Genomic DNA, 18167 nt, shown 5'->3' on the forward strand with positions numbered 1-18167 from the left:
CTCACATATTTCACTGATCCCAATAGAAATTCAAAAACAGTTTACATCTTAATGTCATCCATGGATTATTGCATATAAGATCATGTTCAGAACATTTAAACTGAGCTGTTGTTACATTCAACCTGTGGCATTAAATTAGTCTCAGAACCAGACACATGAAAACCAGGTGCATGCATGTGATTCGAGCACACAGAACATTATCTGTGAGAGTAAAACCATCTTTGCCAGCAGCACTTTTGCTCCACAAGCATGTGGCTGTGTGTGTGCAACTGCTTAACACTCGCTTGTGCTTCACGGTCTATGCTCGTCAAGTTTGGCGCAGAAGGAATCAAAAGTGACTGATATCTTTCCTTTGACTGGTCAGTATGAATGTTGACCATGTTGACCATAATCTTTTTAACTGACACAGTGGAAGGTGAAGTGCCTCATATTATTGAAGTTTGCTAAAACTAGCTGGCTAACCCTCAATGTTACACACATATAACATCAAGGGAAGGGTGACTAGAAGTCCTGGTTGACCCAACACAGCCCTGGTACCATGAGGTGTGTCCCGTTGTCCGAAGCATCATCAGATTTATGTAAATATATCTACAGTCTCATCTCATTTTCTTGACTGCTTTATCCATGAGGGTCGCGGGGATGTTATCGCTTTATCCCCCCCTTTCAGGGGGTTGCGGGGGTTACTGGAGCCAATCCCAGTTTCCATATGGGCGGAGGCCAGGGTATATCCCTGGACGAGTGGCCAGCTCATCGCAGGGCCCTTTTGTGATGGCACAAGGTGCCAACTGCGCGTCAGGAGCAATTTCGGGGTTCAGTATCTTGCTCAAGGATACTTTGGCATGTAGCTCGGTTCTGCCCAGGTCGCTGGTCACCTGCTCAGCCCACTGAGCTACAGCCGCCCCAGCTATCTACAGTTTAGCTCATAAATGCTCAACAGTGAAGCTGATTCACACACCTGCATAAACACTAAATACAGAACATAATGCAGCCAGACAAGTTATCTGAACCACAAGCAGGCCATACCATGGTCACATGTCATGTGGCACTGTGTGAGGTACAGGTGGACCTGGCTTTTAAAGGGAACAAGAGATGACACTGATTGGTTTAATTGACGTGCGTTTGTACCTTGTGTCACTATATGTCCAGATTATGTGATTATTATGTATCCACTCACCCACAATGAGCTCGACGACAGATCCTGTGTCCAGTTTTGGAATGTAGCATTTGTATCTTCCTGCATCAGAAGGTTTCACTTTGGACAGTTTCAGTGAAACGTTTCCGTGCTTCAGTTCATCGATGGACACTGATGTTCGTCCTTTGTATGATGGATGTTTGGATCGTACGAGGTCCTGACCGGCACGCCTCATGTGGACAAATTTAGGATTCATGTCAGATCTTGTCCACTCCAACGTCATGGCAACAACATCAACTTCAGGTTCCAGGTGACAGGGCAAAATGATGTCATCACCAACTTTTGCTGCTATTGGCTGAGATGGAGCAATTATTTGAGACTGACCTGGAAAGAAACAAATATGGTTATTCTGTCAGGACGAGTTAAATTCTCCACCACTGTACTGTGCTCATAGCAGCAGAGCCTCAATCTAAAACAAGTTGAGTGTAAATGAAGGACATTGAACAGAGGTCACTATTGAAGAGAAAGAGGTTAGCTGAAGCATCAACGTCACAATTTCATCATCATCAGGTCAGAAGTGGTCCAGTACTTTAATTCATGACCAATTACCTGCAAAAGATGATGGCATTCCTATGAGCCTCAGCAATAATTTATGAGTAGTTGGCAATGTTTTTACCATTGTAAACATGAGAATGATACATAGAGAAAGATTCAAACATCTATTCATCTACATCTACTCTAGTAGTATTACCTGGAAAATTAGCATAATATGACTCCTAGAACCAAAGTGTTCAATTAGCATCAACTTAACCACACAGAGACCTTTTCATGCAAACCTCCAGTCTTTGATGGGGCTTTATACGCCCACAATCAACTAAACTGGTGACATTATTCTTGCCTTCAGAGAAAAGTGTAACAATGCCCCAAAAGTCTTTACAGCAGTCTTTAGCCTACTATTTATTGGTGTGTAGCCTCTCACTCAACTCTGTTTTAGGATTTTCCTGACTACCCCTTTAATGTATCAGACTGCATGGGAACGAATTGGTGAGAGCTACTAAAATTTATAAGGCTCTACAGGTGTCTATTGATATGATTTGTTGAATGTGCATTCGTGTGTGAGTTTACCTGTACATGAGTGTGCTAGGAGAAGATGGAAGAACAAAACACTGAGGCGTCTGAATGAACATTGAAGTTCATTCTTCTGGGGAAAAAAATCAACATAGACTAGTTAGACTTTACAATGAAAAATGATTTGGAATTGGTGTTTTTTTGCAAAATAAATATTACATCAAAAACAGTAATTCCTTAGCATATGAAATACAATTCTCTGAGGTCAAGTTGGTATTCTAAGCAAAGAGGGGTTCCACAGTGTCAAATCATGGATTGAAGGTTTCTGAGGGGGCAGTGCAGGAAACTCCAGAAACTGGATTTTCAGAAACTGGATCAGTTGTATCCAAAGCACGATTAGGCAAAGTGAGCAACCATCAGAAGATCAATACATCAAGCAGAGTTCTCTGAGAGTTAGAAAAGCAGCTTCACCACAGATACCAAATTTTCTACATAAACAACACGAGACTCCAATCAGCAAAAGAAGGCTGTCTTGTAGTGTCTCAGAGGACGAGGAGCAGTTTCTAAACCACTTCTCAGGATGAAAATAAGGACAAACACTTCGATAAATACCAGAATTTCACAGTGGATGATACAAAAAAGTCCCATTTACTGATGAATCCAAGTTATAGATTTCTGTCAGTAACAGGAGGGTGAATGTAAGGAGACACACAGGAGAGAGAATGATACCACAGAGCTTCACATCCACAGAGAAACATGGTGGTAGGAATATTTAAGTCTGGGGCTGTTTTTGGCTCCAGCCTGACCAAGAAGAGCACAGCTCCATTCTTCAGAGACATGTTACACCCACTGGTTTACATCTTTGTTGTGAAGCATGATAATGAGCCCAAACACACCTGAAAGCTTTGACACAACCACTTGAAGACCTTGAATGCATGCTGTCATTAAAGCAAATTGGGGAAATACCAAAGAATGGGGAAATTCACAGAGACTGAAGATAGAAGTATCTTGGTGTCAGACTTTTGGACCCAAGTGTGTGTGTAACACCTTCACTGACAGTATATCATGTTACATTTCCACTGATTTAAAGTCAAAACTTACAAATAATGACAACATGTACTGCAGTTTCACTTTTAACAATACGGACGTCATGCAGAGTTACAGAGTATTACTACAGACCCCACAACTCTAAATGAAGACTGGTAAAGAGATCTGTAAAGTGATTTACTATTGTGGAACACAACTTAGTTGAAAGCTGATAAAATAGCCAAAAATAAATAAAGAAGACAACGTACCTGCTGCATGATGTCGCTTGCTTTATTAGACTGCACAGCCCAAGTCTGTAAATCACTGACAGGCTGTGACTATCACACTCTTTTATCAACGGCCAAGCGCTCCTGCATTACGTGTATTTATGTGTATTATTCTTTCATATTTTTTGTGGAACAAGATTCACTATCCAAACAACATTATTAAGAAAGCCTTCATGTTTGGCAGAATCATTTGTTAATAGAAACAGTTTATTTAAAGTGTGCACCGAATTTATTTCATTATTACAAATTTTAATTAAAGGCTAAAACTTACAATGTTCAAATATGATCATTTATAAAACTAAGACCAACTATAAACACTGTATGGTAATTGTTTCTACTTTCCTGAGCTCAGTTTAACTTTGATTGTTTGATATGGCAACGGTTGAACTTTGAGCCTGTTGTGTGAATGTAGTCACTCATATAAAGTTATACAGCTGCAATCAAAACCACCAGTTGTATTAGCAATTTAAAGAGGCAGATGTTCCCGAAGAAACTTCCAGCTTCTTTGCAGGTGTCAGAAATGTGCATTTTCTTTTTTTCATTGTATTATTAATAAACAACAAAGCCAAAACATAAGGTGGCCCTGAGGGCCAAAACACAACAACATTTCACAACACAAAACATCATTTAACAAAACTCAACATTTCACAACTTCGTCTTTGTTGTTAAATGTTGTGTTTAGATGGTCAGGGCCTACGTACATACGTCTTTTCAGTTTTTCTATTATTCTGCTGTAATGCTGCGTGCAGCATTAATGCAAAGTGCACGACGGAAATGAGAGCCATTCATTCATTCATTCATTCATTCATTAAATTCTTGCCTTTGTTTTTAATTGTGGTGGTTTAGACAGTTATTGTGTACACTCCACTGAGATTTTGACTGAGCAGTAGTTTTGATGGCACACCTCTCTTGTTCTTTGTTCAACTTTTTGATTCATCATGCTCTACAAGGACATCTTGTGGCCAGAAGTTGTCATAGCAGTTCCATTATGAATTTAATACATGAAGGATCATTATGCCCAATGTATAGTTACATAAAGTTTAGTGACTAACCCTGACTGTCTTTAAAATGTTACCGTAAGCAGAGTTTTACATTTTGTTTTACTTGTTTTTGAGTATTTATTTTACAATAAAGGACTACTACTGTTTACACAGTTAATCTGATTGGATCTTTGTTCTTAATACTTTCATCATCACTGGGAGAATTTATGTTAAGCTGAGTTGCAAAAAAGCTTTCTGGGATTCTTGCAGAAGTGAAGTTACAGGATGCATTTACACAGTGGTTTTATCCAAAGCACTTTACAATCAGACTTCACTCACACAACAATGGCAGCAAGCTGCATTGCACAGCTTGGCTTAACAATTCAGTGCAATATGTGGTTTAGTGTCTTACACAAGGACACAGCCACCCCAGGTTAAGATAACTAAGGAATTCATGAGCCATCTGCAGGGGCAGGGATTGTCATTGGTCTTAAATGAGTGTCTGTAACTGAAGGACTGACAGATCATGTTAAAGTGACTGTGACTCTCTCAAGCTCTTGCATCAACATCAGAAATAACTGCACAGGAAGAGGAAGTTCTCAGCAACACACTTCAGTTGTATTTCAGTCTGACAGTCTGACAGTCAGCAGGAAGACACCATGGAGGTCACATCTCTCTGCTTCAGACTGTGTGAGTCTCAGGTTTTCTTCTTTTAGTTTTAAATCCTGAAGTTAAATGTTAAGGTTTTAGATCAAACCATCTATGTCTAATATTTACTTTCCTTCTGTTTTAAATCCAGTGATGCTTGAATTTATTCTGCTGGGGACAAAAGTTCAGGACAGTTATACTCAGAAAAGTGGTGAGTGAGAAATAGAAATTCCGAAAGATGCTCTTTAACATTTTATTTTTTATTTAGTATTATACTTTCTACCTAAAGGGCTCACACAGAATATCGACCTAAACCGTTTAAATCTGTTCGTATTGATGATCTCATCTGATCTAAATTCATTTTTTTAATGTATTGAATTAATGGCCATGTTGCTAACAAATACCAGAATATATTAATATTAATTCTGCCACAATTCAAAGGGACCAAGACTTTTTAGATTTTGTTTCAACTGTTATGCCAAAGACATAATACAATTCCAGTTCTGCTTGCTCTTTACATGCAGACACTATCATCTTTTTCTTGGTTTCAGATGCAGTTTTTCTTCGTATCGCTCCAAACAGACAGCAGCACTTTGAATACGAGCCTGTCTCTTTTCATTGCGAGGGGACTGATGGTTCGACTCAACTGAGAGGGAACACGAGTGCTAAGGAATTTGATCCAGAATGTGAAATTAAGAAGACATCAACAGGGTCTTCCTGCACAATTGATAGAGTCTATTCAGAGGACAGTGGAGAGTACTGGTGTGAGACCGCGGGGGGAGAGAGGAGCAAGAGTGTCAATATCACCATAACTGGTATGTTTTTGTATTTCTAAAGTCACTACATAGTGTATCTATTTCAAATTTGTAATTATTTGAGGTCACTTATGTGCAGTGGGAAAATACAGATACAGATACATCTATATACATTTCCAAGAGTTTCGCCATCACAGTGTTAAATTATTGAGTACTTCATGCTAATCATCTTGACTAGGTGTTAAATAAACATTCATATTAACATGCTTTGTAAAGCTCAACTAAATTTAAGAAGGTGTCTCATTGGAAATATCAAGAAACATTTGGTTAATATCAATCACTATGCAGACGACACTGCTTTATATGGCTAATTTGTATTATTATATCTATTTATTACCTGTCTAAATTATCCCCCTTTATAACATGTTGTTCAGATGGTCCTGTGATCTTGAAGAGTCCTGTTCTTCCTTTAATGGAGGGAGATATTGTGACTCTGCACTGCAGAAGCAAGACAACTATCTCCAACCTCACAGCTGATTTCCACAAAGATGACGTCCTCATGGAGAGCAGTCCTACAGGAAAGATGACCATTAACAGAGTTTCCAAGTCTGATGAAGGCCTTTACAAGTGTAGCATCCCTGGACTTGGAGTGTCACCTGGAAGCTGGTTAGTTGTAAAAGGTAAAACTATAATCTGCACTATTTCAGGTTATAATAGCTGTAATTATGTTTAGCATGTCTGTAGTGCCACCAGAGCGCAACTGACTGTTGATTTCTTCTTCTAATGGTTCTGTAAAAAGCAGAACACCAGCTCATTATCACGGCCATTAGTGTGTTAATTTTTCTATCATCCTAAAAAAAGCTACGCAACCTTTGTTTTCCAGCTGGTTCTGTAGCCCCTATGAGCGAGGTAGACACTGTCACTCTGCGCTGTAGAAACCAGAAGACTTCCTCCAACCACACAGCTGGTGTCCATGAACATGTCCTCCTCTTTGGAAGCAGCTCCACGGGAGAGGTGACCATCCACATTGTTTCCAAATCTGATGAAGGGCTCTACAAGTGTAACATCTCTGATGTTGGAGAATCACTCGAAAGCTGGTTAGCAAACAGAGGTAAAACATTCAAATGATTAAAATTAAAATAGCTAAAATGGATACTTTAAGAGCAGAACATCAGTCCAGTAGATTTTCAGCAGCCCTTAGAGACAGCCTGTTACATCCTGCTAATGCTTCCATGCTCTTACAGCAGATATATTGTCTTGTCTTCGCAGCTCTTCAGAGAGAGACATGTCCCTTCTCGGATCACTCCTTCTATCTTCTCCTCCTCTTAAGGATTGTTTTCACCATTTTGTTGGTGGCTCTGCTGCTGCTGCTGGTGGGACTGCTTCACTGTGGGAAAGTCAGAGTTACACTCAAATAACTCAAACTTGTATACAAGTAACTGACTGATAAATGAGCAACACAGAGTGTCTTGGAAGCTTGTTTAGTCATTATGATCCACCGTCATGCTTTGGGTCTGAGAAACCTGACAAGTCAGAAAAGATGTACTTCAGACAGTCAGAAAGATTGTTTTACATTTCATCTTCATGCTTTTTTACTTTTATTATAGTTTAAGTTTGGTGTTAAGCTTCTCTGTGCAACGTGTTCAGTCTTGCAGTGGCTGTTTGACTTTCTCACGCTCAGACAAGGTTTAAAAACCACAGCGGTACTGACTGATGCATTGATTATTTTTACAAAGCCACATGTCAGTTCTCTCAGTCAGTAAATGTTGTTCTGTGTTCTGTTTTAGAGTCACAGATGCTGGTGATAATTTGAGCTCCTCAGACACAAACTACATGAGAAAAACTCTGTATGTATGTAGACGAGGCGTTCAGGAGGCTCAGTGGACACAACAAATAGTTTATGGTTTGAGTAGCTTAAAGGGTCAGATGTGTCTCGAATGTATATAAGGAAATGTAAAGTCAGCCTGTCTAAATATTCACATTAAACCATGTGCCGTGTTACTGCGTCAACCGTCTGTCAGTCCCAAAATAGCAACAAACTGAACTAATAAACTGAAATAATGAAATATAAATATAACAGAAAGCTGAACGTAGTGAGAGACCAGAGACTTTAGAGACGTAGAGAACGTTGTAATTATTTTGAGTTGTATTTTTCAACCGTTTCTTTGTAAAAGTTCAGTTTCAGAATTAAATGTTGGGCATTAATAATGGAGGTTGGTTTCTCAGTAGGAAGTACACAAAGTCATGTTTTACAAAGAAAGTCAGCATACTTCCAATAAAGGACCTGGTAAGTTCTTATGAAGCCTGTGAATGTTTGTCTCAAAATAAGGACATAAGGATCCAAACAGGAACATAAATATGTAACATAATTCTCTCTTTTCTTCAAACTGGCATTTTACAGTCCATGATATTTTTAAAGAAGGACTTTATTAATATATAACTCTGGTGGAGTAGCATAGCTTCAATTTGTTCAATATCCACATATAGTTCAGGAGAGAATCAGGTAACATGTTATTGTGTGAACGTTACAGTCATCATGATTTCTGAATTTGAATCCTGGTGCACCATAAAATCCACTGATGTTCACTGACATTTATGATCGTTCACTAAAACAGGAACAGCAGCCATCCTTCCTCTCAATTTTATTTAAATAACTTTCTTAGTATTAATAAAGTTCAGATGATACAGACTGTTTTGTTTGAACAGAAAATGTGTAAATAAAAAAGATGTGGTGGTCAACAATAAATCATCAAGAAACAATATCACTCAGAGCAAATAGAAAAAAAAACATAACTTGAAGTTGACACTTGGTGAAAAGATTCAACAGGGTAACCAGAATTCTTAACTGACAGTTAAAACTGAATTACAAATGTGAAACATTTGACTCTTTATGTGAAAATGAGAACATGGATTCATGTTGGTTTGGTTTGAACACACGTGAAATATTCCTGATACACTTGGTTACAATATTGTTACATCTTATATAAAACTCATATATTGTTTATCCACACATGAACAACATTACCTCAGTGGATTTGTTTTTGAGTTGGATATATTTGTCATATGGGTTGACCTTAAAGACAACTGCAGGTCCTGTGATTGAGCTCTGACTGCTGCTAATAATAATAATAATACATTTTATTTGTACAGCGCTTTTAAAAACTCTCAAAGACACTTTACAAGAATAGAATACATAAAATCAAGTGCATGGTGCATAAAATCAAGTGCATGGTGCGATAAAAGGAGAAATATGTAGAAAAAAGAACAATGTATGAAGGATATGGATCTGTGTAGGTTTTTAGGGAGAACAGGTTGAGGACAACAGACAGCTACGGGTGCAAATGAAAAGCGGATTTGAAGAGGTGGGTTTTGAGTAATGACTTGAAGGTGGATGAGTCTGGGCAGTCGCGGATGTGTTTGGGGAGGGAATTCCAGAGGGAGGGGGCAGCAATGGAGAAGGCTCGGTCCCCCCACGTACGGTGCTTGGTCCTGAGGGGGGGTGAGAGAAGGTTTGCGTCTGAGGATCTGAGGTTTCGAGAAGGAGTGTGGTGGTGGAGCATGTCCGTGAGGTAGGGAGGGGCCTGGTTGTGGAGGGCTTTATGGGTGAGTAGGAGGAGCTTGAGGTTGATTCGGTGTGGGACAGGGAGCCAGTGAAGGTTTTGGAGTACGGGGGTGATATGTTCACGGGAGCGGGTGTGGGTGAGGAGGCGGGCAGCAGAGTTTTGGATGTATTGAAGTTTATTGAGGACTTTGGAGGATGAACCATAGAGGATGCTGTTGCAGTAGTCCAGTCTTGAAGTAATAAATGCGTGGATGAGAGTCTCAGCTGCAGAGAAGGTAGAAGTAGTGGGTGGAGGCGGCAATGTTTTTTAGATGGAAGAAGGCAGTTTGGGTGAGGCGGCTGATGTGCTGTTCGAATGAAAGAGTACTGTCCAGGATAATGCCAAGGTTACGGATGGAGGGAGAGGGAGACAGGGTGATGTTGTCAAAGCTGAGGGAGAAGTTCTGGATCGATGTGGTGAGGGGTTTTGGGCCGATGAGTATGATTTCAGATTTGTCACAGTTTAGTTTGAGAAAGTTTTTTTGCAGCCATGATTGTAGTTCTGACAGGCAGTTTGTGAGGGTAGAGTGGGTGGCAGGGGTGGTGGATTTTGTGGAGATGTAGAGTTGGATGTCGTCGGCATAGCAGTGAAAACGGAGACCATGACGACGGATGATGGAGCCAAGGGGGAGTAGATAGATGATGAAGAGGAGAGGACCAAGCACTGAGCCCTGGGGGACGCCTTGAAGCAGGGGGGCAGTGGAGGAGGAGCAGTTGTTGACATGGATGAACTGTTGTCTCCCTGAGAGGTAGGATTTGAGCCAGGAAAGAGCGGAGCCGGTGATGTTGAGAAATGTTTGTAGGTGGGACAGGAGGATGGAGTGGTTGATGGTGTCGAAGGCTGCAGTGAGGTCAAGGAGGATGAGTATACTGAGGTGGCCGGAGTCTGAAGAGAGGAGGAGGTCGTTGGTGATTTTCAGGAGAGCGGTTTCGGCGCTGTGTTTGGGGCGGAATCCAGATTGGAAAGGTTCATACAGTTCATGAGAGTGGAGGTGGGTTTGGATTTGTGAGACGACAACACGTTCCAGAATCTTTGACAGGAAAGGGAGGTTTGAGATAGGACGGAAGTTTGAGATGATGTCAGGATCCAGGCCGGGTTTTTTGAGGATGGGGGTGACAGCGGCCAGTTTGAGGGATTCGGGGACAGAGCCTTGCTGAAGTCACTGGGCGGCCCTCGTGGTCTCCTCTCCTACTGCGCCGCTTCTCTGGTTTCCAGCGTCTTTGAAAAGAACAAAGAGAAAAAAAAGCCCCAGCATCCCGCTACCTGGCCTGCCTATCAATCAGTCTGTGGCTTCACTGCAACAGCCGATTGGCTAGTCAGAGGTTGCATTCACTGCTTCAAATCATAATCGGCCGTTTCTAAATGCATGTAAACTCAAATCAAAGAAAGTAACCACAGCAATCATAATTAAAGAAATCCCAAAACACACATGGAAATAGATTAATAAATACACATGCAGTTAACAAAAAAAAAATTCCAGAGAGGACAGAGAATGAGAAGAAACTTCAATCAGTTTTTATGTACATGAATAAAAAGAACTTATCAGAGATCAAACTGCAACTGCACAACAAAAAGAAAGAATATGAGAAATCTTTACAGAGAATCGAGGGAGGAATACAGACAACAGAGGATTGTATTACAAGAATAACAGAAAAGACAAAAAAAGTAGAAAAGCAGGTTAGGGAAATGAGCAAACAACCTGAAGACACAAAGGGCCAAAGAGATGAGATTCAACTTCAGTCAGAGAGCAAAGAGGAGACAAACAAAAATACTGATTTGCAGCTGAGACACAACCCAACCTGCATGTCTCTGACAGTCCAGCAGGAGACAGCAGCTCACATGTAGAGTCGAGCAGAGCAGAGCAGACTGTGATTAAACAGGAGAGATGATGGACGACACAGTGAGACCCAGTCATTATAAATAATACGGTTTGACTTCTTTGTCATGATAAAACATTTCTCATATTTCCTGTTGTCTTTTGTAGACTTGTCTTCACTGAGTAAAATGTGACACCAACTGAAATATATTTTTCTGTGTGAGAATAAGTAATATTGTTGTACAGATGTTATAAACTTTTAAACTCACAGTTTTATTTTTACCAATTTTACAAAATGTCTACACTTTATTGCAGCAGCAGCTCAATCTGCTCTGGACTGCTCCTGGCTCTTCACAGTCAGAATGTTTCATAAATAGCACAAATTCTCTAATTGACTTCCTTTGAAAGCTACTGTATGTTCAAAGTAAACAACATTGTGCTGATAGAAGAAAAATAGATAAGAAAACAATGAGAAAAAAAATTACCTTTCATTAAACTCATGTTTATTTATTACCAAACAATCTAAGTCTATGTACTGGTACAGAACACAGTTACATTTTGAATATAACATACATTTTTATAATTTCATATAATTTTTGCTGTCGTCATGACAATGTTACCTGTTCTGAATGTATGTTTGTTTTTTGATTTTTTAAATAATCTGTTGGATTTTAGTGTGTGAAGGGGGGATTTGTGTGAACAAATATATTTTATACATATATTAAACATTTTATCTTTGGTCTTTACATTTAAAATCATTCATGTAACCTTTCCAATAAAAAAAACTAACAACCAAAAAACATTATATTCTATTCTATCCCATGCAACAGTAATCTAGCAGAAGATGTACTTTATTATTCTGCCTTGATCTTTCTCAAGTCATTCAAATTTATGAAAAATGACTAAGTAACATTGAGAGGAGGTTAAAGCAAGACTTAAAAAAAGGCAGTCATCGGCTGAGAGCTTTTGGATTGGCCTTTCACAGCCTGTACATAAAAAATAATTGATTTGTAATTTTACTTACTACTTTCTTCCATTGGAGGGCAGCATCATAATGTCAGGTTATTTACAGTATTTGAACAACAGCACTGTCATTGCATCAGTGTGTTTGCATGCTTTGAGATAATAATAGTAATAACCCCAAAAATATGTGTTCACCTTTTTGATGTGTGAAGCACAAGCTCATATTGTTCATCTACTCTAACTGAGCTGTTTCAACATTTTATGAAAAAATAATATATAATGGAAATTATAGAAGCTCCATCTTGAAATTAAATTGCATGGTCATTATTTTCCCACCTCATTAAATATAAATGTATTGGTCTGTTAGAGTGACTGCCTGACAGCAGGTCAAACTGAGGTTAAACCATCACGTAGCTGACCACAGACAGCTGAGCTGCAGCAGTGTGTGAACTGACAGAGCAGATAACACACTGTGGTTTAACTGCTCCTCTATGATAAACCACCAGCTTCCTAAACATAGACTCTGACGTTGTGAGTCAGTTCAAGTTGTTTGTGATCATGATGACATTTCAGTCTATTTACAACAGACAATCAGCTTAAAATTACATTTTTGATATGATATATGACTTCTGCTCTCTTTAAGCAAGCTTTATCAGGAATCGCTATGGTCAACATAACAAATATCTAAATCTGAGTGAAAAATGGCAAAAATCATGTCAAAATCTGACATTTACTAATATTTTCATATGTTGTTCTTACAGAAGATAAAAAGGGTTAAAAATATGTATGTATTGCTTTTATTCAAGCAATTAGCAAACAAAAACCCGGACACATGCAACATAACAAATACAGAAGAAAAGGTACGGAAGGACAAGTAATTATTAAAAAGTTACAAATTGCTGTAGGAGCCCAGGTTATAGTTGCATTCACTTCTCAGTCTGACACAATGTTTAAAGGAGCTTTCACACAGTCTCTCCTCCATCCTTCATTCAGGTGTTTCAGCTCTGTGACCTGGAAGAGACACAGGATGGACAGTTTACCCCAGCTGTGTAAAAAATGAACAATAAAACTAAAGAAATTGTTGCTATGATACAACACAACAGACTTTCCTTACTTCTTTATGTTTTTTTTTCATAGCTAATATTTAGACATTCTGCATGAATTTACTATGCATTTCATATTAACTGTTATGCAGATGCACCAGAGTTTGTATTTTTGATAAACCAATTTGACTCACCAAAACTTATGCCTTGTGCAACAAGTTAATTTGACATTATATTAATCTAATTGGTAACAATTATTATCATAAACAAATGGTAAATTCATAGATAATCAATCTTAGGTTGTTTTGCTGTTAATAAACAAGACATACTTTGTATACTATTTTTTGACAATTGTTTATTGTAGAGTTGCAACTGATTTTTAAAAACCTTTATAATTATTAATTAATAAATACTTAATAAGTCATATTGTTCTTTTTTTAATAGTCAAATAACTATTAACTAAAGCTTAATTAACTATAAACTTACCATTTATCGACACAGGCTATTATAAAGTGTTAGCATTAAATTGCATTAACTAAAAAAACATATATTTGAACATCAATATAGATATTCCCCTCCCCCCACAAAGTTTAACATTCAGAGGTTACACAACCTAAATTATGCAAGGAAACACAAATATACAAATAATGCAAAACAATCATCATAAAGTAGATATAAAGAAATAAAGAATAAATAACACTAATAAATTAATAAATTAAAAGGGCCTAGTACATTCTATTACCGAGGGCATTGACATGCATACAATAGAAACAAGCACATGGAAGGAAAGATTGTAACTGTCCAACATTCATGCAATGGATAAGGGACTTGCAGTATTTTGGTAAGATGGAGATTAGGTAATCAGAATTTAAAATAAAATACCTCTCTCCTTCCTCTGTTTTGCTTTGTTTGTTTAAGCTTGATTTGCGTCTGTAGACACTGAGACATAAAGGAAAAATAATTATCATCATTATTATCCAGTATTTCAACAGAAAAACTACAATCAAAATGTACAAATCATTAAACTAAAGGAGCAGGTAAGCTCAGTATATACACGTTATATCTGGCTGGCTGAAATTTAGGGGTTGGATAAATGTTGAATTGTGTTCAACTTAACACCCCATTGATATAAAGGTAAAGATCTGTCTCTCAACATGTCTTCAAGTCAAACTCAAACCATAGTGACAGTGGTTAACCACAGTGTGCCTTTTTAAACGCTGCAGCAGCTTCATTCTTTTTAACAGCGTCATCAGATGTATGAAAAGACAACAGATATAGCAGGGTGGCTTCACTGTTGAAACAATGAGAAAACCCTCACTCTTAAAAATAGACATTGATGCAGCGAGTGAGGTGAAGCTCTCAGATGAAGGCTTATGATGATGATAATGATCACTTACAAACATGCCAGACCGGACTTAAAGAGCTAAAATTTTGTCCAATTTAAATGTTCAACTCAGCAAATGCACATAAGCATATCTACACCAACTAAGACATACTTTGTTGCATCACAGATTTTATGTTGCTTGTGCTAAACGGTCAACAATCTGTTATTAAAGCAATGTTAGCTAAATGTATCACAAAGTCAATATAGTACCTCTCTTGTTCCTCTTTTTTGAGACGGCCGCATACGTCACATTATCATACGCAGTTAAATTTGCCTCCCGACGACCTGTAAAATTAAAAGAATTTACAGTCATCCATTATTTCAACAAAAAAACTATAGATCAGATGCTGTCACCCATAGACACAGGTGGAAACAAAATTGCACATACAAAAGTGCAGCATGGGTAATTTTGAACTACCTGCATTAAGTACAGAACAAGTGCAATAATATTTAAATAACATGAAGTAACACAACTACCTCTTTTTTTCTTGCGTCTCGGGACGTTAGCATATATACTCGTTTGTGGATCATCATCAGTGACATATTGGTACACTGGAACAAATTGAAAATTATATTTCAACAGATGTTACATTAGTGGTATGACTGACACATATATATACATGTAAACTTAATATCAGTGACAGTGTCATTTGGCAATACTACAATGCTGACATCCTAGAGTATAAGAAGACATGTATTCAGAAACACATAAATACATTTCTACAATGACAGCAATATATAATACCTGTACAAATGTTTTGTGTTCCTTCAATACTTGATGCACCAGGGTCTGATCCTGTTGTTGGTGTCTCTGATGAAAAGCATGCAGCTAGTTGGAAAAAATAGAAAAAGAACTGGTTCAAAAGTTGTGTATCTGACTGAGTTTTTAACAAAAATATTCCACTGAAGTCCAAATAAAAAGAGAAAAAAAAGAGATTAGAAGCTCAACAAAAGTTTGCCTTTTTTTAAAATCCAAGTTCCAAAAAATGTGATTCTAAATCAAGTTTCATTAAGTTTTATATTTTTCTGGCTTTTATCTTTAATTACAGAGGTGTGGCAAAAGTGGACAAGTAAATAACACAATGGGCATATCCAAGATTTAAAACAAGCTCTGACATTTTCAGGATGTTATTTTTAGTTTGTACCTCCATGTTTACGATGCTGAAGCAGTCCCACGACCAACAGCAGCACGGCCACACACAGAATGGTGAAGAGAACCGGCAGCAGGATGGAGAGCTGAATGGAGCCAGGGCTGGGAGGAGGAGCAGGAGTTACTTCACCATCGTTAGGTGGCGTGTCGTGAGGTGTTGGGCCATGAAGTGTAGGAGTACTATATGCTGGTAACACAATGAGAAAAGGTGGTTTCAAAAATGAGATGGATTGCCATGTAATTTGGGTTCAGATAATTATAGTCCTCAGAGGATGAACCCTAATCCCATGACAGAAAATCAGCTAAACAGCTATCAGATGGCTGGATTTGGCTTTATGTATTAAATCTCCCCAGAGGATTATTTCTAACTTCTTTGGTGATCCTCCAACTTTCCCTCTAGTGCCAACTGCTGGTCAAAGTTTTTACTTATTCAGTATCTCAACATCTGCTAGATGGATGGATGGATGGATGGATAAGGAATTTACTGACATTCATGGTTCCTAGACAATGACTATTATGATGATAATACTATTGACGATGACTGACTTCCTGACTTCCTGACTCTTTCTGCAGAGCCACCATGAGGTTGACATTTCTGGTTGTCATGACTCAACAACTATTCAATGGGTTGCCATAAAATCAGGTAGGGACAGATTTGTGTGAGTTGTCGTAACAATGTCTGGATGAATTGCCATGAACATTTGGTAGAGACATTCATGGTCCCCAGAGGAAGAAATGCTCCTATCCCCATCACATTATACATATTACCATGATAAGGTCAAATTTTAATTCTTACCAATAGTGTGATTTATTTCAAAACACTTGCAATAAAAATGCTAGCTAGACATGCCAGTATCATCACTGTGAGCATGTTGATGTGAGCTTGTATCACAAGTACAGCCTCACAGAGCAGCTAGCGTGCTGTAGACTCTCTCTTTATATAAAAATAATTAAATTAATACCATGTACTGTACTACAATGTACTACAAGCTCTAGGTTTTACTTTCTGATGAAGTATTTACTTTTTTAAAACACTGATATTTCTCACCTCCAACAGCCAGCCAGCTCTCCGGTGATTCTTCTTGAGGTCCAGAGATTTTGCACTTGTACAGTCCCTCATCAGACTTGGAAACACTGTGAATGGTCATCTCTCCTGTATATCCAGTCCCACTGAAGCGGCCATCTTTAAAGAAATCAGCTGGGAGGTTGGAGGATTTCGCCCTTTTTCTACAGCGCAGAGTGACATTGTGTTGTTCCATCACAGGGAGAGCAGGACTCTCCAGGATCACGTCACCAGCTGAACAAGAAAACAAATCATCATGCAGAATAAGACCACGATCAGTTAGTGAACTTCAGTCACAACACTGCAACCAAGATTTGCTGCTTTTAAACCATAAAAGTATCAGTCAGTGTTTTCTGAACATACCAGTGACAGTTATGTTGACAGAGTTGCTTCTCTCTCCGGATCTATTTTCACACCAGTATTCTCCACTGTGCCATACAAAGGCTGGTTTAATCTTCAAGGATCCTGTCGATGTCTCCCATTGAGAAGTATTTGAGTGAACCTTTGTCATCACCCTCCATTCAGTTGGACCGTGAAGCCCAGCACAATTTAATGAAAAGGACTCATACTCCAAAAATTGTAGTCTGTTTGGATCAATGTGAGGAAAAGCTGCATCTGTGACAGAAAACAAAAGACAAAGATATCCACTCTTTAAGAAAACTTAAAACCTAATTCAGCTTTTTCCCTCATCGCTCTCGGTGAGAAAGAATGTTGTTCAAGGATTAAATAAATGTTCAAAATCATCTGTTGAAGTTTAAAAAGCTATTTAACAGCCATCAACTCACCGTTCGCAGTTTTGTGAACATAGTAAGCGCTCTGAGCAGTGAGTAGCATCAATACGTTCACTGCTGGAGAGACAGAAGAAGAGAGCGGTGTATCAGACATAAATGTCTTCTTATGTACCCAACCTGAGTATAATCAGAAACTGCAACTAACTACAAGCAGCAGGTGCTGTGATCGAGTGTTAGTTATAACAGTAAATACTAATTATTTGCTATATTATCAATGTACTCACTCAGTCTGGTGCAGAGCGCTGTGACCTCCATGTTGTCTCGCTGCTGACTGAGTGACAGACTAAATGGAAGCTAATATGTTGTAGGTGAAGGTGTAGCACTTCCCTTTCCTGTGCAGAGGGCCGACCACAGCAGTTTATAGCACGACTACTGTTTCTTCAGGTTTTAGTTGGTCTGAAAGAGAGAGGCGTTTTATTCAGCTTGTCAGAGCCAGTCGGGGTTACTGAGAGCAGAGTA

At 38.6% G+C, this 18167-nt stretch overlaps 1 protein-coding gene across 1 annotated transcript in view; it reads right to left on the bottom strand.

Moving 5' to 3' along the window:
* Positions 1–3504, bottom strand: part of LOC141004048 (butyrophilin subfamily 3 member A3-like) — an 81868-nt gene extending 78364 nt beyond the window's left edge. The window contains exons 1-3 of the mRNA XM_073475544.1: positions 3496–3504; positions 2258–2333; positions 1175–1516 (exon numbers count right to left, since the gene is read on the bottom strand). Coding sequence (XP_073331645.1) covers positions 1175–1516; positions 2258–2333; positions 3496–3504 — 427 coding nt within the window. The remainder of the gene's footprint in view (positions 1–1174; positions 1517–2257; positions 2334–3495) is intronic.
* Between the last annotated feature and the right edge of the window lie 14663 nt (positions 3505–18167).

Source organism: Pagrus major, chromosome 10 (assembly GCF_040436345.1).
Source record: "Pagrus major chromosome 10, Pma_NU_1.0".
Taxonomy (NCBI): domain Eukaryota; kingdom Metazoa; phylum Chordata; class Actinopteri; order Spariformes; family Sparidae; genus Pagrus; species Pagrus major.